This window comes from Centruroides vittatus, unplaced genomic scaffold (assembly GCF_030686945.1).
Source record: "Centruroides vittatus isolate TY-2023 unplaced genomic scaffold, ASM3068694v2 contig_1427, whole genome shotgun sequence".
Classification (NCBI taxonomy): domain Eukaryota; kingdom Metazoa; phylum Arthropoda; class Arachnida; order Scorpiones; family Buthidae; genus Centruroides; species Centruroides vittatus.
The window spans coordinates 1,571,296-1,597,864 of NW_027120893.1; the positions used below are offsets into that span (position 1 = coordinate 1,571,296).

General features: G+C 28.3%; 1 protein-coding gene across 2 annotated transcripts in view; it reads right to left on the bottom strand.

The window, feature by feature from the left end:
- Zir (Zizimin-related) overlaps positions 1-26,569 on the bottom strand; it is an 85,798-nt gene that overhangs the window by 20,642 nt on the left and 38,587 nt on the right. The window contains exons 15-26 of one of the 2 annotated variants that reach the window (XM_067262303.1): positions 24,533-24,603; positions 21,368-21,509; positions 21,150-21,251; positions 18,303-18,389; positions 17,954-18,223; positions 17,676-17,861; positions 10,732-11,097; positions 4,820-4,969; positions 2,812-3,134; positions 2,548-2,729; positions 1,540-1,640; positions 1,178-1,354 (exon numbers count right to left, since the gene is read on the bottom strand). In XM_067262303.1, the coding sequence (XP_067118404.1) occupies positions 1,178-1,354; positions 1,540-1,640; positions 2,548-2,729; positions 2,812-3,134; positions 4,820-4,969; positions 10,732-11,097; positions 17,676-17,861; positions 17,954-18,223; positions 18,303-18,389; positions 21,150-21,251; positions 21,368-21,509; positions 24,533-24,603 (2,157 nt within the window). Of the gene's footprint in view, positions 1-1,177; positions 1,355-1,539; positions 1,665-2,547; positions 2,730-2,811; positions 3,135-4,819; positions 4,970-10,731; positions 11,098-17,675; positions 17,862-17,953; positions 18,224-18,302; positions 18,390-21,149; positions 21,252-21,367; positions 21,510-24,532; positions 24,604-26,569 lie in introns of both variants that reach the window. The other variant, XM_067262302.1, reaches the window with a different exon arrangement.

Below are 26,569 nucleotides of genomic sequence, written 5' to 3' on the forward strand. Positions count from 1 at the left end.
TAAACAAAAACATTCTCACTGTTTGTTTCCTGTATATCAAAAAAAAATATGTAGTTTTCAACTCTTGTTTATTTCAAAAATTTTAATGCTAATATTTGATAGACAATACATCTCAATATGTTAAGATGACAATATTTTTAACAATTAATTTTTGATAAACTGTGAATTACTCACGAGATGGAATATTGGATTTTATGTATTATTTTTCATATAAATAATTCTGATTTATTTCATTTCTAATGATTACTTGGAAATTTAATTTACAAATTAATACAACTAAAACAAAATTTTAAACTAGTAGAAAATCTACTATATAAAGCTGAAAAAATGGGCATTTTCTGTTGCGGTATGCCAAAAATGGCCACTAGGGGTATCCCTAGCTATTATTTAAATTAACAATATAAATTATTTTATATTTTTACTGTATAATACTCAGTATATTATTATTTTTATTTGTAATTTAGTATGCCCCGATGCCTGCATCGGGCCTTTCGACTTGTTACTGAATAAAGTTATATTTATTTTGGCAAGAATTTTTGTAAATTATATTTTTCAATAATTACTTTAAACAAAAATAAAATAATAATAAAATAGTTGTTTTTAACTTTCTATTGTATAAATTGCATGGAATAAAAAATTTTTATTTAACATATAAATATGTGTACTATACTTACATGTTTACAAAACATATTCCCAAACCTCAAAACATATTTTACATTTGCTTATGCAGATGAATTAACATTACAGGTTATTTTTAAATAATTAATATGAAATTTCATAAAAATTGTAATGAAAATTTACATGTATTATTTGAAAAAAAAGTAAACTTGTAATTATGTAATAAGTAACATTTCTTTTCAACCAACTTCAAACAAATATTAGTTATTGAAATCTTATTTCCTGAATTAGTCAAATTTCTGAGTTATTTTTGAACTTGTGTCAGCATACAGTATATTATTTTAATTTTTACATGATATTTATTCATTATTACCATTTGTAATTTAAGGATGCATTATTTCAAATCATGTAAAATAGGATTATATAAATTGTAACTATATTGTATCATATTTTTATATGATACAATACAGTTGCAATCAGCATTAAAATAATTATTATAAATAACAGTTAACTATAAATTATAGTGTATTATGTAATATCTATAACAATTAAAATATACCTTGTACTCAAATCCTGTGACACATATAAAAAGAATTTCCAATAACTGATGCACTCGATGTGGAGCCAATTCTGACCACCAATGTTTCAAAACTCTATCTTCAACATTTTTTATGACCCAAAGAAAACAGCATAACAAATGACGTGTTACATCTTCTTTCAATTGGCACTTTCGAGTCTAAAATGTAGATTGAACAATAATTTTAACTGTATTCACATATACTTTTAATAATCATGTTCATTATAAATTTAAAAAATTTTAAATTAACCAGTGTACTAAATATTTTCTTTACTAAAAAGATATTCTGACTAATTTCATATTCTACATATAATTGAAATTTAATGATTAATTTTTATTAATACCTGTTGATAAGGATCATACGAATCAACACTTGAATGTTTTATATTGGAACCAGCAATTGCCATTGCAACAGACTGATTGATAGAATTCCAATCTGTATTATCTGAATTAGAAGACAAAGAGCGACCTATAAAGTAAATAAAAAGTTTCCATAAATTCATTTTGAAGTTATTTGCAATTATGAATTTAATGTATAAATGAGGCAATCATGGTGTCATTCTATTCAAAAAGTAAAAGTTTTTAAATAAATAAATGACAGAATTAATGTATAGTGTGATTTCTATTTATGAGTACTTGGACTACAAGATTTCCATACAACGAGATGTTTTCTTTTACATCTCTATTCCATTTACAAGACAAAATATTCAAAGCATATACAGTGTGATTTTAACTTCATATATATATATTTAATACTAGGAGTTCCATCCCTAACATTTTTGCATCATTATTTTCCTGCTATTAATTAAATAATTGTAAATAATAAAAATTTTACCATAACAAAAAATATTTGATGGCAAAACAAAACAACATTGTAATTTAAAATAATATGAAGCAAATTAGTACACATCAACTGCTTGTATGCTATCACATTCTATGAAGGTTGAACTTTGATATCTACTGGCACTAGAATATTTGTTTTTTTTTCAAGATCTCAGATTTTTGATAATGTATCAAACATCCCTTTTCAACTGAATTATTTTATTTTTTTCTAAGAAATCATTTCTACTCAAATATATCAAATATTAATGTGTGAGTCAGTGAATGATGTCAATGCAGTTTTATAATATAGATAAATAAAATATTATTCCAAAATGCATACCTGAAATATTTAAAATACTCCAATAGTCGGAAAGCAAATGAAAAAAAAAAATTTAATTGGCATGAGCAGTGGACATTATTTTAATAGATGTTTGAAAATATGAAAACCATTGCAAAATGCATTAAATTATTAGTAAGGAAACCTTAACAGTACTTTTAGTTTCAAAATTAATTTTAAAATCAAATCTTACTTTTGGCTTCTGATTGCCAATCATATAATTGAGGGAGAGTATCTATAACAATTCCAATAAGTGGTAAATACAGAGCAGCTACTCGTGCTTTATATTCTGGTTCAGCAAATCTTGGATCCCAGTCATGACATGTTAGCAAATTACGAATAGTATTGACAGCTTTTGCATGGACAGCTGGATTACTTGATAAAATAAAATAAAAGAAACTAATTTATAAAAAAAGGCCTTACAATTTTTTAGTTTAAGAAATTATAAAAAACATACTTAATTTCTAAAACTGTTGCAAGATCTGACAATACAAGACCAACTAGAAAATGTTGCTGACGAAACTCCACAGAAAGTTCAGCAAAATTCCCTTTTTCTGTAAGAGTACTTGTTGATACAAATGAACTTTGTGAAATTGATGATGCTACACTTGGACATGGAGATGTTGCAGGTGAGGGACTAACTGGTGTTGCAAAAGGCAAGTTTAATGTAACAAAATGTTCATGACTACAAATAATCCTTAAAAATTCAAGTTTTAAAGTGATAAGATGCCCAGCATCTGGCAGAGATGATATCTTAGCTGACATTTGCTTACAGTAAGTCTGTTAAATACAATAAATAAAACTAAGTTATAAACATGAAGTAAAAGCTATTTATAATATATCATAATTAAACGTAATACAAAAATCTACTCCATAAATTCACTTTCATATAATACATAGACATTTACATATATAATTTATATGTAAATATATATATTTAAAAATTAATATTTCATATTTAAAAAATATTTATAGAAAACTTGACAAACTTTATTTTTAGTTATGTTATTCAGTTTATATTAATTAAAATATATTATATTTCCTTGATGACAAATTGGAAGCTGATAAAATATATTTATTTTATTATAAATATATTCAATATTACTGAGTTTTTTTTGCACTTAAAATGGGTGATTTTGTAGATGAGAATTAAAATGCTGTACATTTTACCAAAACAAATTTTATTTAATTAACACTTTTCACATTATACAATGTCAATATATTGTAAATATTACAGTATTAAAAACATTGTATTTATTAATACAGTAAAGCAGTGATTATCCAAAAATCAATTATCTGCAAAATTAATTAACTAAAATTAACTTTGAAGAGCCCTAATTCCAGAAATTACAAAGTTTTTTACATAATAACGGTTATTAGCAATCTTCTGTAGGCCTGCTAATGAGCTATCTCAGTATCAATATTAGTTTTATGTTTTATCTATTATAGTACAACAGAAAAACATGATGAATGGGTCACAACATTGGCATGATAGAAATGCAACCTGAAGCAATTTTTCAATTCACCTGGCAATCTTGCTTGATCATCAAACCAGTGATTTTACAGAATCAAAAAGAAAGAATTGTAATAAATAATTTTTAAGTGAGTACTGTACTTTATTCTTACTATGGGTACGTTCGTTAAGTTGAACGAGTTAAACATGTTAGTAACAAATCGTTCGAAAAGTAGTAGTCTCGCTCAGTGCACATGCTCCGCGGTGATGATGTATCAAACAAAACTCTAACAAATCTCATGAAGGAAAGAGTTAGTTTACTTCGTTAAGAAAATGGCACCCGACGATATCGATGTTTCTAGATCTACTCGAGTGTTTAAATTGTGAATTAAAAGGTGAAATGATTGAAATAACTGTCCATCCGAAACAACCTAAGAAAAATATTTTGGATAAGGCTGCACTAGCAACATTCATATCTTCGATTTTAGAAACAGCCATTTAGTTATAACAAATCGTTCGAAAAGTCTAACGAAACAAGAATAACGATGATGTCATTCTCGTTTAACTCGTTTGACTTAACGAACGTACCCTATGTACTTTCACTTTGAATTCAAAGTTTCATCAATACATTGTAGCTGGCAATGAAAAACTAGTCCTTATTTTTAATAAATAAAACAGCTTTTTTCATTATTGCTTATCAATTATGTGTATTAAATTTGTATGCCTTAACCTTTTTATTACTATTGTACTAGAATTAAAATTAATAGTTTTACTTTATTTATGCATTTATCCTTTTATGTTTTTACTAGCAAGTGTGATCAATTATCCAAAACTGTCCTTTTAATAATACTGCTATGGCCTATCAATAGTTATATTGATAGGCCATAGCATATTGGGTTTTTTTTAAGTTTTATTTTTAATATATTACAGTTCACTAATATTAACACAAATCTTAATATTTTATTAATAAATATGTTACCTGTAATGAAAAGTATAAATTTAAATATAATACCTTAATAAGCGAAAAAACATAGGTTCTATCCATTATGGATAATAAATCATACAAAAAGAATGCCAAGCTTGTGTTTAATCCCTGGATAAATTTCATATCCTTTACTTCTCTGTTATATCTGCTTATAATATCTGATGTCATTGTGGTTACCTGTAAAACATATATTTAATTTGAAAAGATAGTAAGAGATAAAAATATATAAAAATTGATTATGTATTGAAATAAATTTTCAATATAAATTTTATGAAACTATAAAAATTTATAATTAACTACTATTATAATCATTTTTTCAAAAAATTTTAAAAATCACAATAAAATTTCATTTATTCAAATTAATATACAAATTATTTTTCATATTCTACATCATTTGTGTTCTAATATAGTTTGAATTATTGTTTCATATGTCAAAAACGTTAGAATTCAGTTGAAACGGTGACCCGTGTACTGGACTTTAAGAAACCGAAGCTGTCCTAAAACGGGACAAAAACATTCCTTTGTGAAAAACTGAAAAGTTTGCTACCTGAAGGTAAGCACCTTATACCTGTAATAATTATTTGAGGTATAAAATTTGTCATTTTTTTCAGATTCATCCAGTGTTAATCTCAATCTTTATATTTCTTTTTATTTTCTAATTCTCATCCAGTGTAATTTCAAATGTCTAGATGTGTGCAATGCTGAAAATTTGTATTGTATTATGTGTTAGCCATGCAAATATCATTTACTATAGAAAACAATTGTATAAAATCAGTTCTTGATAACTTTTGTTGTAAACTTGAAATGAAAATTATTTTTATGCTGTTCTTTAATTCTAGAATTTAAAATTCTAACACTTAAAAAATTTACAATGGAATCACTAATAAATTTGATACTATAAATTCAATACTTATATTTACTCTTATATACTTACAATCATCTCTATTTTTAGAGATTGAATTACAAGTGTTTTTATTCAATTAAGTTTTTTACAAAATAATAAAATTTTGTATAATAATCTCTAGATTTTTTTTAACCCTTTATTCCCTGAGAACACTAAGAGGTCTTTTTTCTTTTTAGCAAACTCATTATGGGTCCGAGGGACAGGACCTCGACATATCTGGACAGACCAACTCCTGAAAAACTGCTGGAGTTTTTTGACCTGTCCAGATTCAATCCTGAGTTCCCCAGATGGCTGTCACTTTTAACCACTCAGACATCTGTCCACAATCTCTAGGTCAGAATAATCAGACTGATTCCTTAAAGTTCATAGTTTATTCATGTAGGTTTTTAAATGCTTCAAACTTAGATAATGTTGTACCTGTACATCCCACCCAAAATTATTGATTGGATTTCTATATATCAATTAATTTCTCTCTACATTCAATTGCTGGCTTTACAGTAGTGCCATGTATCGGAAAAAATTTAACAAAATAATTAACTAAATATAATTCTTACAAAAAAGGATATAATTTTTAAAAATATATATTATGTTCATTAAATTACTGCGACAATGATATAGCGCAAAATATATGTGCCATTACTGCAACATGTAGCACATAGCACTTGCCTGCATGGAATGTAGTACTGTTTTGCCCCTGTACAGTACATCCTACTTTTCCTGTTAGCAATACAGTTGTGCCAGTCATTTATCTAACTCCATTCAGGGGAAAATTTTTGAACTGGAGTAATGTGACTTGCAATACAAATCAGAAGTTTGTATATAGTTAATCTTGTCCTCTTTCTCTTACAATTTTCATGTCTGGTCTCGGCTTTCATCTATCCAACTCCATTCTCAAGATTAAGGAATGACAAATTGCAGACGGATGACAGTACCAATTTATAGGTCTATAATTTTTTAAAATTGCAGCCCAATAAATACCCTCCAGTAACAGAGTGCATAAAACCACCAAACACCTGTAGTCGGTCGTGGGTTCACACATTGCTAATGACTGGCTACGCAGAGTTTTCTTCGCATTAGTAACACTTAAATTGCCAGCTTTACATAAAAGTCTTTCTGGGATGCATGATCACTCTTGTGTGTTACTGTAACAAAATAAACCAAACCAACTCTAATAATTTTTCTATAAATGCAATATTACAAGGACATGCTTAACTACCAGAAAACCTGGACATCCCAGGTTTCCCTCTCCTGATTTCATCTCCCTTTAATAACTCATAAACCCATTGCCCTAAACTTCTTTCACTGATAGTGCTTAAGATGTTCTAACATTCAGCCAAATTAATGTACTGTATGTGCAACGATTTTAATGCACAAAGTAGAGCTAGAAGTCTTTTTCTGTGCCAATATTTATTTTTCCTATTTATTATCATACCAACATTGCTTCATTCAAAATTTCCTGTAGTTGTAGTCGGTGTAATGTGCACTTTAGTCACATGTTGAATCTTACTGTCAAATCTGCTTCCAGTATGCTTATGCCACAACTTTCAAAAGTTTCTTTTACTTGGATGTTTTTGAGGAGCTTTAAGTTTTCAACCTGGTTTTACCAGTTTTTTTACAGGATCACATAAAAGCAATTATCCTTGCATTTTTACAAGTTTTTTTTTATTTAAATAAGTCTTATATGAAGTCTTTCAAACGTTAAGGTTAGCAACTTTGATCATGTGTGGGACCATCACAACCTATCCAACATGGATCACTTTTCAGATATTAACAGTAGACCGTTATGAAATAGTAGTTGTTGATCATCCTCTCTTCCAGGAGGAGGTCAATGACTATTTTTGGTCAAATTGACTTCAACATCCATCTGTAACAGTCCCTTCTTCCTATTGGATCCACTGGTATGGTGGCATTCAAATAGGAAAATTACATAATATGAAGTTACCAGTCTGCACAGAATATGATTTAAGTGGTTTTTGAGGTTGCCAAGTTTAAATATTTGATCCATTTTTTGCAAAATCTGATTTGTTGGCAGATTACCATTTGATATTCAACTGTGAATGAAAGTGCTATTGTTCTATTGTTAGTCCTGACATTAGAAAAAAATATATCTTAAATTTTTTAAGATATCATATTTTCAATTGGTATCTACTTGACCATGAAATTGCACCATTTCGTACCATCCGTGTATTGTGCTAAACATGACAATGGTAGGCTAAAATAACCAAACTCTTTATATGGTTTTCGTTTTAATATTTCTTATAACATAGTATTTGATTTATATAACTGCAAATGTTCTTATGTAAGGGTTTATCACACCACATTTTAAAAGTTATTTATTCTGCTGTACAATTTAAAGAATATTTAAAACACGTTAGATTGGTCACTTGGTGTGATAAACCCTTATGTGAGATAAGCCAGGGCCAGGAATTAATCCCTTCTGACCACTTAATCGGCACGGGTTGTTGGAACCCAACCTCAGTGTTGTCAGATGGCTATTTCGAGTGGGGAGTCGTTGGGTAAGCCGATAGGTGTCTGTTTGCCGAATAAGACAGGTTGACAGGTTAACCTAACAAAAATAAAACTTTATTCTATAACTATGCTAGGATATATACAATTCTACTAGTGAGGCTAATTTCTACCAAACATACAATTAGATGCGGTTACTTATACTCCTATTGAGCGGAGTGACAAAAAGTTTTATTTAACTCGCAAGACGCGTGCTTGGCCTATTGACCTAATTCTAATCCTAAGCTCACAGAGAGAGTTTACAGTAATATACTTATACCTCAACATGGGAGTACAGAGTCGATATGGCAAACATTGGCAGTATGGAAGAGTTGTAGCCGTTGAGTGTCTTCTTGGATGAAGTCTTCTCCTTGGACTGGATCGGGTCTGCTTTATGGAGACTGAAATTGGCACTATTGAACGCACTTCTGGGATAGGTCGCCTCTCAGTTGTGATGGCAACGATCGTTCAAATATGGAAGCCGTGGAAGTTCTAGATGTCTTCTACCATCGTTTTATCGGACAGGATTGGGATGGGAGACCAAAATGGATACAAGCTGAAATACAACTTTCCTTTTCGATCCCTGAGCTTCCGGTGGCTGTCGCTTTTATACGATTGTCATGGGAAATGAGCCACGTGATCGTCCATTGTTGATGGTGACTTGCAGTCTTTGACGATTAAGTGTCAACTTTCCCACTTGATTGTTGATACAAAAAGGTGGCATCTGATCTGATACTCTGCAAGGTGAGTTTTTTTCTATCAGGGATGTTTACATTTCGAAAAAAAATGGTTTAACATTCGTTTAAACTTCCTTTAAAATCCGTGGCCTCACACTTACATAAGATAACCTTTGTAGTTATATAAATCAAATACTATAATATAATATAATAGAAGGGTTAGAAGTACAAAATAATCTAATAATCTTAATTTATGTACTTAATTTTTGCCTGGACAATGCCGGGCTCACTTGCTAGTATATATAATTAAGTTCATCCATCTGTCAATGAAAATGTATACACAATTTTTTCACTAATTTCATATTGTATTAATATTTTCTGCTCTTTTAAAAAAGAGCAAAAAACATTTATGCAAAATGAAATTAATTTCTAATGCAATTAATTTAAATGAAATAAAATGCCAAATGATTACTGGATTACATTGGGCTATAATAAGGCTACTATTTAACAATTAAATGTTAAATAATTTGGCCTGAAGGTAGGCATTAGGTGCCATCTCTTCATAAATTTAACAATTATAATTAAATTAATATTTAATAATTAATTTAGAAGGTTCTGGAAGAAAAGAATCAGCCTGAAATGGGACTCAAACCTACAACTCCCACTTGACAAACAGATGCATGCCAGTTATGCTATCTGGACCTCTGTCTGATTGTCGCTTCCAGAACAATTAATTTAGATGTAACCATACTGGTTACTCATAGTACTGACTGGGGATGACTTCAGCACAGGCAGCTTGTAACTCCCCTGTAACAGGTATTCAGCCAGCTATCGCTTTACTCCAGCATGATGTTTATATACAAATGTAAACCTCCATTAATCTGACTTTTTTAGATTAATAACAAAGGATGTTTGTATCTGTGAAATAAAATAACCAAATTAACCGATGCAATACAAAATTAACTTATTAGAACCACCAACATAACTATTTAGTGAATTTTCAAGTTGGAAAAGTCTATTATTCTATTATTATTTTAATTTATTATTTTGTTAGAAAATTAATAGATTTTCTAGTAATTCAATGTATTGTGTATTATATTATAAAATATGAGTAACTATTTATTGTAACATTGTCACAATGCTGGGCTGCAGTTTATTAGATCTTGCCCTTGTACATCATACCTTTCCTATTAACAAAAGAGTCATGCCAGTCATCTATCCAACACTGTTCTGGAGAAAATTCTGAATTGAAATAATGTGACTTCCAAACCAGAAGTTCATATATAATTAACTGGGGCCTCTGGCTCCTAAGCTTTTCTTATCTGGTTTCAACTTTCATCTATCTAACTCTTCTTTCCTTCCTTACTCTCAACTTTCATCTTGAGATTAAGGAAGGACAGACAGTGGATGTCAATGGAAATTTATATATATTTGCAATTTTAATCGATTGGACTGCAATTTTTGCAATATCAATTAAAAAATCAATTAAACAGTGCAATATTTTAACAATTTATTATTGTTAAAATAGATTATATAAATTTTTGTATTTATTTGCATATATTGTTAAGTAAAAAGAGAAAATAAAATTACTACTAAATTATAAAATTTACAATGAAATTTTAATTTATTAATATTAAATTTACTGAATGAAAGTATATGAAATTTTATCAAGAAATTTCAATTGGTGAAACAATTTTTTAATTTTTTTAAAATTTTTAACATTATTCGATAAAGTTACATATTACTGAGAGCAACAGATAAAGTTTAATTATTCCATTAGTTTTGTTAAATAAAATTTACTTTAAAAAAATATTAGTATTAATTTATTATATATATCTGGGAATGAATCTTACCAGTGTTGTAAGATCATCTGAAAATTGTTCATTAAATCTCATTTTTCTGGGCACATCTAATCTGCCTGTTGTTGCTAAATGTTCACACATACTTTTTATCATTAATTCAAAGAAAAACCAAGCATTTGTGAGGGCAAGTTCTCTTGCAGCACCACTTGATACCACCCATTGCAATGCTAATTCTTCATGAACTATTTTACGTGTATGTGATTTTGTTATTAAATATAATGTACCATCCTGACCACTTGCTGTTCTCATACTAGAAGTTCGATCAAGACCTCTATTCATAATTCCACTAACTTCACCGTCTGCATCAACATAAGTCATAATATCTGGATTACTGTTACTTCGTCCATAATATGACCTCTAAAAGAGAAAATATTTAATTATAAAATTATTTTATATATTTATGATCTACTCTTAAAAAATATATTTTAAAAAAGTGTTGTCTTAATATCCTATCCTAATATCCTAATTGGTTAAGCATGCATATTATAATAGTTAATAATATATTAAGACAAAATGTAAAAATCAATGAAAAATTTATTTAGTTTAAAAGAACTTTCAATAAACATAAGTGTAATTAAACAAAAATCATTTAAAAAATACAAATATTGTAGTAAACAGTTTCTATATAAAATAAAACCTCAGTTATGTGGTTACCCTCAAGGTATATGATTTCTGGCCACATAAATAATGTGATCAACTAGGTGATGTTATGAAAAAATTGACAAACAAAACTGTTATTAGAGTATCATACTGAATCATGGTAACAATTCAATACAGATTATAAAAATAGACAAAAAACATTAAAAAAAATTAAAAATTCACATAATACTGTACAGTACATCCTTTGCAATATACAATAATTCAAACTTTTATACAAGATAATATATTAGCATTAAATAATAGATATTGAAATACAGGATACACATACAGTAAATGCAATATGGTTCATTCAAGTACAATGCAGTACAGTATTAAACAGAATTATTTAGTACTAATAGATAGAATTAATATGTTTATGAAATCATAGTAAAGCTTTTGTTTAAATATTGTATTTTAACAGGAGAATTCAGAAATCTGGATACTTTCTCCAATACCTGGACACTTCTGGATAGCTAGTGACTTTCATGTAATAATATTACATGGAATAATATTACATGAAAGTCACTAGCTATCCAGAAGTGTCCAAGTGTTGGAGAAAGTGTTAATAATTACACTGGCTTTTATATCAGGCTCATTGATATTTTTCTTCATTGAATGTTGCAAGTGATGTATCTGATTTAGACTGCTGATTTACATAGTTAGATTTTTTAAAATAAAATCAGATTTGTAAAAAATTATTAAACAAATATGTAATTATCTTTCTTCTAAATTATGGAGATAAATTTAATTTGTTGTGTGTAAATGATTTATTTTGTTTGATTATCATCTGTTGGGGTCAAACTCTTCCAAAACTATAGCAAAAAACTACAATTCTGTGTAAAGTGCTTTAAACAATAAGTTGAGTTTAGGAATACTGGGTTTCCTGTTTTGTTTGTCACATAAATGAATATAAATGGAACTTTAGTGGCCAAACTACTCCTATCTTCATGATTTAATTGGGATGGCCATCAATGTAGAATTTGATTTATATTAAACTTTATGCAGTTTTATAGAGAAATTTCAGGAGTGTCCACATCAAGGTTTTATTGTATTTGAGATTTTATTTCCAGTCCATAAATATACTAAATAATGATATTATCAATGTAACAAACAAACACTTTTAACAATAATGAAATGTGAGACAGAAATTATCAACAAAACTATTTAATCTGTTAATTTTATTGTTCTAGAATAATTGAAATCTGTACTGAAAAACACATCACATTATATAACATAATACAATTATTGATAAGTATTTGTGTAATGTTACCAACCGATACGTAGATCTTAAAAGTGAATTCTTTTTGGATTCTTTTTCTTTTTATTCGTCCTTTGTTGACGTGATCCTTGAATCTGTAATTCAAAGTAATATGTATGTCAAGTATGATTGTTTAAGAAAATTTGCAAAGTCTTGGTTTGATGCTGATTGTTTACGATCGAAAAGAGAGAAGAATCGTGCTCTACGATCATTTCGGCGATCAAGATCTAAGCAACAATTTATTATTTACTCTAACTTGGAAAAAACTTTCAAATCCCTCTGTAAGGCCAAAAAGAAAATATTTTGGAATAAGATTAATTTTCAATTATCACACATTAAAAACTCTGCTGAATTTTGGAAGATTGTTAATAAATTTAGAACTAACAAATTCGTGCATAATAACATTTCTATTTGTGATTGGTCGGAATATTTGCAAACTTATTTCTCTGGACCATCTTTGGCTGTACTGTCTATTAGTACTAATGACAATATGGACCCATTACTTGATGACAAATTTTCTTTTGACGAATTACAATCTGTAGTTCGCTCTCTAAAAAATAATAAAGCCCCTGGCTTAGATGCTATTAAGGCTGAGATGATTAAATTTCTTCCGATTAATGCTTTGAATGATTTGCTATCTTTATTTAATAATTTTATAACTAATTATTCTTTTCCTACTACTTGGAAAAATATCTGCCTAAAAATGATATATAAGAAGGGGGATCGTCTCGATCCTTTGAATTACCGTCCAATATCGCTAATTAGTGTAATTAGGAAAATTTTCTCTACGTTATTGGCTAATCGTTTGTGACTCTGGCTCGAGCGATCTCATATTATATCTATTAGTCAAGGTGCTTTTGTAGCGAATAGAGGTGTTGATTATAATCTATTTATATTTCTTGGAATTTTACAATTAATTTTGACGAAGAAACGTAAAAAATTTTACGTTGGATTTATCGATTTGTCAAAGGCGTTTGATACAATAGATCATGATATTTTATGGTTGAAGCTTTCTCGAATAGGTATATCATCATCTTTTATTAACCTCATAAGACAATTGTTTTCTGACACTGTTTTCCAAATTGAAGTTAATCGTTGTCTTTCGGAAGCGGTAACTGCTAATAAAGGTCTTCCACAAGGTGAACCACTTAGTCCTATTTTGTTTAATTTATTCGTTAACGATCTCCCGGACTTTTTTTGCAGTCATAATACTATGGGTATATCTATATCACCGGAGGTAGAATTGAACTGTCTTTTGTTTGCTGATGATATTGTAATATTTTCGTATTCATCTATTGGCCTTCAGAAGAAACTTGACCTTCTACAAGATTATTGTAAGTTTAATAAACTATTCATTAATGAGACTAAATCTAAAATAATGGTTTTTCGGAGAGGGGGCAGACTAGGGAAGGCTGATAAATTTTATTTATCTAATTCTGAGTTGGAGATTGTCTCGTCCTACAAATATCTGGGTGTTTATTTTACTCCACAGGGTTTATTTTCTTTTCACCTAGAAAAATTGTTTTTGAAATATAAACTTCAGCTTTCCAATTTAATAAAGCTTATGGTTAAAATGAAGCAGTCTTCCATTAAGTCATACTTCCGATTGTTTGACTCCTTGATACGCTCAAGTTTAGGATTTATGTTCCCTATTTGGGGATCATCTCTTATCGATAAACTAGAGAAGACTCAACTGAGGTTTATTAGATCGATATTTCATATTAATCGTTCGGTGCCTGGACCTGTTTTAAGATTTGAATTGGGCCGTCCGCCAATGGCTATACATTTAACAATGGCCATTTTTAGATATTGAATTAAAATTTTAGAGTTACCAGATTATGATCCTAGAAAGTTGGTTTATAATAAATTGAATTTAATAGGTAGAAATTCTTCGGTTGTAACTTGGCCTTCTTCAGTTCAACGTTTATTATTTGATTTAGGTTATTCTACTGATTATTATACTCAAATTTCTGATAAAAAACTATTTCTAGCTGAAATATTTCAGTCATTAAAAGATAAATATTGGGCCCAAGATATTCATTATATTGAGCAAAAGCATAGTTTTTTTGAAACTTCTTTAGCATCCCCATGGACACCTCAATATTATCTATTATCAAATCTAAATTATAATATTAAATCTCTAATAATACAATTACGACTTAATGATTATACTATTGTATTCAATGGGCGTAGAATGAACGTATCGGCTCATTCCAATTGTCCACTATGCAACAGATTCTGTGAAAGCATCAAGAACCACTTATTTGTATCTTGTGAACTTACCGAGCAATTAAAGGACACTGTTTTGACAACCGATTTTGATATGTTTTGTCTATACGATGATAATCTAAGTTCCAATATGTTATATACAGTTTATAAATTTTTCTGTTATTCACTAAATATGTAACATAATATTACTAATTAAGTTATATCATTTATTATTTTTGTAATTACAGTAGAGCGTCGTTAATTGGAACGTCGGTAATTGAAATGGCCGGAAATTGGAACGATTTTCAGTCGGACTGTGTCGTGCTGAATCGAATGTTTTTGATACTAGATTTACTTCTAAAGTATAATTTTCATGTTTTTTATATTCTTCAATATATTTATTTTGTTTGTACAAAATAAAGAAATAATTTTTAACAATACGATAGCCTCGATTATTATTATAAAAATTTTCGTTAGGCTTAAAATCGACGAAAATTCAACACGAAGTGTCACGCAACGGAGAAAAATTCAACAGGAAGCGATATGCAATGGAGAAAAATTTGAACATCGGACAGGTTAATATATTTTTTCGTACAAAGTCGGAAATTGGAACAAATGACTAATTGGAACAACCCCAGTCCCCAATTGACGCCAATTTTCGACGCTCTACTGTATATATAACAATGTCTGTAATTATTAAGGTCATTATGACTTTGTAACCCCCTTTGCAAAGGCAAAAGCCATGGCAAATAAATGTTGATTGATTGATTGATAATACAATTACAGTAGAGCATCGATTATCCGATCCCCGATTAACCGACCGCGTTCTAGTCAGCAAATTCAAATGTCCCATAGTGATGTGGCACTACAATATTTGGTTACGTCTTGGCTACTTTAATATTATTTTTGTTAAATTTTTGCATGTTTTAGCTGGCAGCACTGGCTCGACCATGAAAGGGAGGCTAGTATTTAAACCAGGCCTAATACACTATACTAATAATGTATTTTTTCATACTTTTCAGTTATCCGACCAACCCCAGTCCCCAATTAAGTCGGATAATCGATGCTCTACTGTATTGTTTAATGTATTGATTCAGACAGAATTCTGAAATTGTTGCTAACTCTCTCAATATCTCTAAATGCAAAACTAAAAGAAATACTAGAATTTTCAAAATCAAAAGCTATGAGAATAAGATTTGGAGATTGAAATAATCACAAATATGCATAATATATATTAAAACATTAGTATATTTAATCTATTATTGAAAGCTTTTTAGTCATTTGTAAGATGTGGATAAGAATCTTCTAGTTGAGTCCCTTATAAAAAAATTTTGTTTTTAATGTACAGTAAACTCTGCCTATTATAATCACAGTTTGTTATTAATTTGTTAGGTTAACATTGCTACTTTACAACTGGTTAATATTAAGCAAAAATAAACACTGCTAAAAGCTAACAAACCAGCGAGAAAATTGTATGCACATTGTGTATAATTTTCTCGCTGGTTTGTTAGGTTTTAGCAGTGTTTTTTTTTAATTAATTTGTTATTTTCAAAATTAGCAGATGTTAAAACATACAAATTAAAATATAGTAAGAAAACATTACTTATTGTAATCAGAATATTCAGTTATTGTTATCATCATCTTCAAGTAAATAAAACAGCTCTCTTTTCATGCTTTTAGCTTCAACATGTGGCTGACAACATGCAATCATTATCAGTTATTGTCATCAATGTTAACCATAGCTTTAAACATTAATCATTTTAATCATTATTTTCTCACAATACAACAGTTTAAATTGCTGGCATAATGCCAGCTGTTGTTGAGGTTGATAACAGACAAACAATACTAGATGTTATATGTTAATTAATAATTATTATAATTAATACATCTTTAAGTTATACATTTTTTTAACTGTTTAAACATATCTTTTTAACAGGCTACTGTATTTAGAATGATACTAACAACAGAAATTTTGTTGCATTGAATTTGTATCTTTCATTTAATATAAATTTTCATAAAATTCAATAAGATTAGGTAATATTCTATATTCTAATTAATGTATAATTTAACATAATTTGTTATTTTATTGAAGAACCATGGCAGATAACATACACAAGCAATGTAAATTTGTTTCGTGATTTTTTAAAATATAATAATATGACAACAATCATTCTGACTATAAAAAGCAAACATGTCAATCTATTAAATGGTAGTAAATAACCATATGAGTCTGCTGGCCTTATTGTTATAATTATTAAACTTATCACACACCTTTCCGATTTCTTTAATTAATGTTTATTTTCCCGGAATGAATTCAGCTTTTCTAACAACCTTCTCTTGTTGAAATTCAGTTGAAAAGGGCTAGTAAAAAAGCTGAATGCATTCTGGGATATTAAGAGTTAAGTAAAGAAATTCGAAAGGTGAGTGACAAGTCTGATAATTATAACAATAAAGCCAGCAGGCTCATATGGTTATTTACTACTATTTAATAAATTAACAAACTATATATCAAAGGACATGAATCTATAATTCATTCAAATTCTCTGAAAAACCCAAATAAATTATTGAAAAGGTTTTAAAAAAATGTTTTTTGATATTAATATTAAGTCATTTGAGAATCATCAGAAGTTAATTACTATTCATATTTTTAAAATTCAATAACAAAAAATAAGAAAAATTAAATTATATATTAATGAATTTATAAAAAAAAATGATTAAATTAACAACTGAATAAAATTGAATCCATTTATGTTAAAAGATTAAAATCTAACATTTATAAATTTAATACTAAATTCATTTGTTATTAAGCAAATTAATATAAAATACTTACTTGAACTGGCATTGATATTGGCCTTCCCAATGTACTATAGTCTGTACCAAATGCATATGACGTACAGTTATTACTTGGCGAACTAATAGAATAAGCATCAGGATGTGGCAAGGTACATTGATAATGAACATATGTAGCTAATAAACTATTTCTTCCATGTTGATCATTCTGTATTTCTAAAAGATTCTTAATTATAAAATAATTAAAGATTAGCAAAAATTTTCTTTATTAAAGAGTTTTCATACAAAGATTAATTAAAATTAATATAAAATATTTACCGTAATATTACAAACAATCATAGCCATGGCTTCAAATGCTGTCTGACCAATATTCATAACTTGGCCAGCCACAACAGGAGGTCGAACAAGTAATCGAATTAATTTATCCATCAACAATGGTAAAAACTTGACGAGCGGCTCTAATTTTGCTTCTGTTATTTCCAAAATACTTGTCTTTAGTTCATGTTCAATCGTAACTTCTTCCACACGAGGGACATTTCCTTTGTCAATCATGGTACATAAATATAAAAACTTATCCAGAAAAGGATCCTGAAACAGTAATTTTAATTTAAATAATAATGTATTTTTAAAACTTTCATATTTTCTTGAATAAATGTCTGATATTTACCAATGTAAAAACAGATGATACAGCTTCAACTACAACAGTAAACACTCCTTTATGATTATCAACCCATTTCATATTTGGTATTTGAATCTGAAAGTATAAAAAACGTTCATATAGAGATGATGCTAGTCTAAATAGTGAAATTTTTGTAAAGGTATTATATGTGGAAATTCATATGTCTGTGTTAACAATATACTATTTCTGGTTAAATTTTAATTTTAAAAATATTGGCTATTTGGTGGATACTTTCAAGTTAGTGATATTTGCATTGTGATATCTTGGAAAAAGGGTTATATTCTTTGTTAACATATGGAATTGATAATATCAAGTGTTACCAATGAAGAATGATAACTTATTTGATCCTAGTAGTAAGTTATAGAGGAAAACATAAGATTACACGTATTATTTTTTTTAAGCAACCCAACAAGTTTTATAGAAAATTGAAAGTCAAGTTTCCAGGACTCTACTGTATTCAATAAAATATTTTATATTCTATATATCTAAAATTTTATAACATATAGCTGTCTCAGCAGTTTTCTTTGTAGCATTATTTCTACTGAAAATGCATTTAAGAAACATCTTGAGAAGTTTTAAAAAATTTGATGTCTTCGTACATCCTTCACAATTACAAACACAATTAACATGAGCAGAGATGACCTTTCCTTTGAAGTTATTCAGTCTTCAATTTTTTAAAAAATTTTTTGAGAAATATTTTTACAGGAAGCCAGTGCCAGAAGTTTATCAAGTTTACATATCTGTTAAGTTAATCAAGTTTACATATCTGTAACCAGAGAAGAGTTCATGTTAATTCTGTTCCTATGGTTGTGAATGATGTGTAAAGATATGAAATTTTTTAATTGTATTTAGTCTTTAATTTTTTTAAAATCTTGAAAATTCTAATGTTCAAAGTTTTTTCTTATTTTAGTAGGTTTTGATGTGTGTTCCATTTGTTGCCTGCAGATATCAAAACAGTATTCAATCTCATGTAAAATCTGTTCAATGATGTCTACAGTTACCATTGAAATGGCTGATGCAATCCTATCTCTTACGTGATGGAGATCTTGAATCTTTTCAGCATGCTCAATGTTCTTGATATATCCCCTCAAAGTAAGATCTGGATTTCTGGAAGACCAGAAAATTGGAAGGAGCAGACCAATCTCTACAATGGTAACTCCAGACATTACTAAATGGACTCTCACAAGATCTGTCAAGACAACAAATGAAACATTGTAACACTTGAATCATTTTAATATGTTTAATAATATTTGAATACTTAAGTTTTTAAAATCAGGGTATTCTTTTTAAATGTTCCTTTATCTGTTTAAATGTATAAAATTAAGTATAATTTTCACAAAATATTTTAAAACAATTTCTAATCCATCTTTTAAAAAAGAGCAAAAATTCTAAAGATCATCTGAAGGCAGTATTGTACACCGTTCCCCATATTCATGAATAATTGGGATGGAGTAAACATCAACTTCATAAACATCAAATTCTTGAACTTTGAGTTCCATTTTCAATGTTAAATTTGTAATTCATTCCACAACATTATGCTTACTCTGTTTTAAAACATTTTCAGTAAAATTAATGGTTTTATTAAATAAATATACTGTAAAATGGCTTATGTTGCAAAAGTCATTTTATTTAAGCCAAATAAAAAATTAAACAAAATAGTAATATAATTTATGACATGACCCATAAGAATGAGTGATTATAGTGATCTTTTAGCATTGTGCATGCTCAAACGTCTAGTTCGCACAGGCACCAACTCTAGTTTACTGTAGTATGTAATTTCCCATTTCCTGAAAGGTTGAAACCTTTCATGAAAGTTGAAATGTTGGTGCATAAAGTTACAATCATGAATTATCAAATTCTCGAACACTGACATTCATGAACATTGAGGAGGTAGTGAATTAATATCATCATTAAGATATTAGCTATATCTTACCTTTCCTACTATATCCAGTATAAAACAAAATGTATCCATATCTTACTACTAATCAGACAATGATGCTAATACAAAACTGGTTGTTTAGATGATTTTTAAAACTTTAATTTAAATGCAACTATTCTTACTATTTTTTCCAAATTTAAAAATACTGAAATGGATTTATAACTACAGGTATACCTCGAGTTACGTCACTCTCGAGTTATGTCGTTCCCGATTATACGTCGTTTGTCAAAAAAGTATATGGAAAAATAAAAATCAAGTTTACATCAGTTTATTCGACTTTAAATCCGTCCGCCACAAACATTGAAGTCGTAATATCACTAGAAAAGCGTTAAAAGCAGATAAAATCATATTAAAATATGTATATTTACAGTAAATGTTAATATAATCATCATAAACCTAAAGAACAAAACATGAAAACATCTGTGTTCCTGTGTTGTCGTCTTATTTAGTGGTCTTTAAGTGCTCATTATTGGCGTTTAGTTACGACGTAAGTCGAAACTACGACTTACGTCATAACTACACAAGTAAATTCGACTTATGTCGCCTCTCCTGGAACCAATTACCGACATAAGACGAGGTATACCTGTATTCAAATTTCAAAATAGTGATTGATTGAATTTCAATCATAATTGGATAGACTGATAATAACCACTAAAATACTTGTAAAAACTGACTGACTTTAATTACACTTTACTTTTCAAGCAGTTTTATCTATTGTTTAAAAATTAGCATTTATTTAAAAAAATTATTTTTAATATTTTTAAAATATATCAATTTTTTAACAACTAGTACAACTTTAAACAACAACTTTTTATATATTTTAACTATAATTTGCAATAGATATTTTTCCAACAATGAGTTTTAACTTATGATTTATTATTATAATGTTTACTTACAGATGGAGTAAGAAAAGTGTAACTTGGAGGAGGTTTTTCCATGAGTACAGGCAAACAATGTTCTCCTGTTTGTAATCGTCCCTCTCTGTACAGTGGAAGCCACTATGAAAAAACATTATACTAATGTTAAAATATTTTTTAAAAAGAAAGTAAAATTTATACTAAGTCCCAATTCTGTACATTGATATGTATTAGAATTGAGATTCCAATTAAGTTACCGTATAACCAATTGGTGTTTCAATAGGAGTTTGTTCAATTTTTCTTTGACAACTTATATGATAAAAAGTAAACAAAAGATGATGCTGATCATTAAGATGAGCTGGTAATTTAATTTTTATTTCATCATAAAAATCTGGACATCTATAAATAAATAAAAATAGTGTACATTAATAAATATCATTAAATTATCGACATTAATAAACATCATTAAATTATCAATAATTTATTGATGATGATGATATTAACAATATAATTTAATTATTATAATCCTATCAATATTGAGATCAAAAATATTTTAAATATTTAACAGAATTTTAAATTAATGCTTCATTAGCAAATAAAAGTATGGAGTCCTGTAACAAGTTTAAAACTTTCCATGGATTATGTCAAAATGATACCAATTTTAAACGTTTGCGATTTACAGAGGAAGAGAGAAGAAGCACACCAGTCAAAGGCACTACAGTTGTTGTTTCTAATTTATTTTCACTCCGGTGTTGTTCCTTTATATACCAGTGATTTTATATCAAGATATACTGATATACTCAGTTTATGCAAGCAGCAGTCTTCCCATTTTTTTTTACATTAGTCAGGACATGACCATCAAGAAACAGATAGGAAACCAACTTTCCTTACTCTTAAACCAAAGTTTTGATTTGATTCAATTGTGTTACAATATATTTTATGATTTCCTGCTAATCAGGATTTACATGGTTATACTTACACTCTGATTCAATCAAGAGAGGGAGAAAGGGAGAGATTTGGTTTAAGGATCAAGGTGTTTTCAATCATAAATATATAGCTCTGGCTGATAGTTTGATGAAAATGTCTGTGACACAATAGAAAAACTCCTAGTCAATGAAATGGCAAGGACCTCTTTCACAGTGATCATGAGGACTTAACAGAAAGAATGAGGACTTTAATTCTGCCTTCTTTGAATACCTTTCCTGTCTCTTCAAAAGACTTGAACTTTTTGTCCAGGAAAGATTCCATACCAATCTTTCTTCTTTCTTTTGAATTGTATTATTGTCTTAAATTTGGCCAGGAGAGTCTAATTACTGATACTGGATAGTTTCAATTAACATACGTGTGATCTAAGAGTTAATAATCCTCATCCAATGTGATCTAAATTTTTCTCTTGTCTACATCTTTTATTCCATTTCTCTATTAAACACACTATACATCCATACAAATCATGCACTTTCAGTCTTCTGACCCATGCAAATTCCTGTGGCGTGACAGGGCCAATCAAATAAAACATAAAATATTGAAGATCACATAGTTTACATTCTCAGTTTTACTATCAACAATATTTTATAAGCATTATTTAAAATCAGTAAATTTCAAGTAGTTAGTTCCTTGATTTCTGAATTCATTTTTTAAAACTATTTACTTAATCAAAATCAAATAATCACAGCTTCATTTCTACATTTTGTTTGGGTGTAGTTCCTAGAGCAGAATAAAAAAAGTCTAACATTGATTATCCTTGAGTTAAACAATTTCAGAAATAATCAATGTTAAAAATGTTTAATATTCATTTTATAATTATTATTCTAATGTTCAGTATTTGATTGTTAATGATATTTTAAATTTAAAGATAGATGATAGGATGAAAATGTTAATTGAAGTAAATAATTTTTGTTGAAAGTAAAGAAGCTATGTAATAACTAACACTCATTATCTGATGATAATTAAGTTACATATTATTGAACAATATTAACCCATTAATTCTAGTATATACTTGAAATAATCTTAAAATAATAAATATATCTGATTAAAACAAGAAAAATTTATATACTAAATGACAGAAAAAGGATTAAAAATTTAAATACATAATATGCATATATAAATTATTTCATTAATATCAATTAAATGTATCCTTTTATTTTAATATAAAAAAAGCATGGAAAAACATCAGATATATGATATAATGGCATTAAATGTTTTTAACAGGGTAAATGATACAGTTATTGGCCACTTAAGAAAATTTTTTTTATTTTAAAACTTCTATGACATAACAAGAAAGATTAAATTGGGAAATATTACATTTACTGATGAATACATTTTTTTTTATGGCCTTTATACTGCCAACACCACTAATTTAATCTAAAACATGCATTGTTTTATGAAAATGCAAAATTGTATAGTTATTGGCCACACACAACAATAGAAAAACCTGTGGGATTTTTTACTACCTACTGAGAACAGAAACTCTAGCATTAATACTGCCATGTAATATTTCCAGATGAGCTTTCATAAAACTCTTATTAAAGAGTTTAGATTCAAAATGGCCAATTACTGTCTGATGGTTGATAACTATACTGTTTACCCTACATATCAACTTCCTAATTCGAGGAATTAATAGAAAATACTAAAACAAAATAGATTTATTTAAACATAGAGCATGTTTCAAATGACCATGAACTAATATTTCTTTGAACCAATAAAAACCTAAGTCAGTTAATTATAATTTTGAAATAGTTTTCCTATGCAATACTTCTTTCAAATATTCTTTTACTACATTCAATCTATACATTTAATTTCTCATTTCAAAACTTCTATAAAGAATTAATATTTATTTATTTGATGAAATTTAACTTAATAGTATATTGAGCAGATTGAATAAATTAACATTGATTATATCATAATCATGGGTATCTGCAGAAAATTTTCCAGGGATGCAAAGCTTTGAGATAAATAATTATATCAAATTTTTATTTAATTCTTTAACTTTTTTGGTTTTTTAAGACAGACAAGAAATTTTATGACAGATAAAGCATTCCATGGTTGAAAGTGTAAAGCTACATATCTCCATCACTTTTACAATTATAATTTGGGGAATTTTTTTACTCAATCCTACGGAGGGGCAAGTACCCCATTACCACCTCTGCAGACACCTATGATCATCATAAAATAAAATGTAAATTGCTTTCAAAAAATATATCTCTCTTAAAATACTGAAGATTTTTAAAAGTATAACTGATAGAACATCACTTATTACAATGAACATGTTTTGATTTAAATCAAACAAACAGCTGGATCTAGCTACTTAAGGCTTATTAAGCAGTCTGTTAATGAATCTGTCAGTTCATTTGATATTTAAATTATCAGGTTGGTTGTATACATTATATTTCAATTTACATATTTTATAATGTTTAAGTACTTACTTATTATGATAAGTTACAGCAGTATAAACTTCTGAACAATATTCTGGACAACTAGATCTTCCAAATATTACCTAATTAAATTTAAATAAAAATTTTAAAAATATTATAAAATAAAGAATGTTATAATATATGTATTATATTCAAACATTTACATGATTAATATTAATACATAATTTTGTTATTTTAACAATTCTTTCAATCATAATTAACAAACTCAAAAATGATTAATACTAGATATTTCCAGAAATAAACTTAATTATGAAAATTAAACAATTTCAGTGTAAAAAATTGATACAAAAATAGGTCCAACTTTAATTCTTGGAATATTTATTAATAATAATTGCATCATTCAACATCAGAATAATTATATTATTAATCGTATTTCTTCATTATTGCACTCTAATGCCTCATTATTATTTTTGTTCTCTTTGTTGCCATAATTATTTTATCAGTTATCAACTTCAATCAACAATGTTCTAAGCTTAGTATCAAAATTATGACATCAAAAGTAAGTCTATTATCAAGAATAAATCCATTAATTAATTGAGTTACCTTCATAAAATTTTGTGTTAAAAAATTATAAAAAATTTCTTTAGAAAAATTTCAATTTCTTAATACAGTATAATCTCCGAATAGCAGACACCATCAGAACTAAGAAGTTTATTTGCTATTTAGAGGTGTCCGCTATTCGGAGGTATATGCTGGCAGCCATATTGTATTTTAACCTGGTCATTATAAAGTGAAGAATACCATGGATTATAAAAACATTAAATTTGCATTAGGAATGTGAATATACCAAAAAGTATATGTAGCACATATAATTAAAATATATACAGTGATACCTTGATTTTCGTTGATAATCCGTCTGAAAACAATTGGGAAAATCCAAAATCAACAATAACCGAGGCAATTATTTCCATATGAATCAATGTAAATCCAATTAATTTGTTCTAGACACTCCAAAATACATATCAAAAATACATTTTATAGAGAATTAATATAGTGTTAAATACTAAAAGCAATAAGAAATTAACATAAAAGACTAATTAGCATAAAGATAAAAGCATTAAGATTAAAGATAAGATAATTAGCATTAAGATGAAAGCAATGGAATTGTTTGGCTAGACACGCGGGTTAATGACTTGTCTTGTAGAAGCTAACACACTGAAAACCTTTTTTATATCCCAGTACGAACAGCTTTAGATAAAAACTAATGTTTTTGGTCGAAAATGTTAGTTTTTATCTAAAGCTGTTCGTACTGGGATATAAAAAAGGTTTTTAGTGTGTTAATTTATCCTTCCCAGGGATTGTGCAAGAAGTTGGTTTCTTGTAGAAGCTAGTTGGACATGAGCTTCTAGCTTATATCACCCCGTGGTAAAGTGTGACATAATTGTCATGTAATAGTAGTTGTATGCATTTATGGTAGTCATATTGAGGGGAATAATGCCTTCCAAGAAGTCCATTTAAGGGTAACTGACCCCTATTCAGGCGTTACAGATGGAGAAAACCCGGAAAACTTCATGTGGCCAGCCCGCCCTGGTGAAGCGCAAACCCATGACCGAACTCCCAGTGTTCAGGGAATGGAACCATTGGCCAATGGTGGGCCATCACGAGGTAATGTTCACACAACGAGAAATAACGCCACACTGTGCCAGAAAACACATGGGTTGTCCTTTGTTTTCACAAAATTAGCAGCGAGGTCACACTTGGGAATGCCAACAAAATCCGAGGCAATCGACGAAAACCGAGACAACTTTTTTGCAGAAAAAAATTGATGAAAACCGAAACCAATGATAACCAAAGTCAATGAAAACCAAGGTATTACTGTACACAATATATTATTTACTTTTTCTTTATTATCTTTATTCTGATTAGGCTAAAATTTACTAGATAGCAAAATTTTTATAATTTTTTAACACAAAATTTTGTGAAGGTACCTCAATTAATTAATGGATTTATTCTTGATAATAGACTTACTTTTGATGTCAATTTAGATACTAAGCTTAGAACATTGTTGATTGAAGTTGATAACTGATA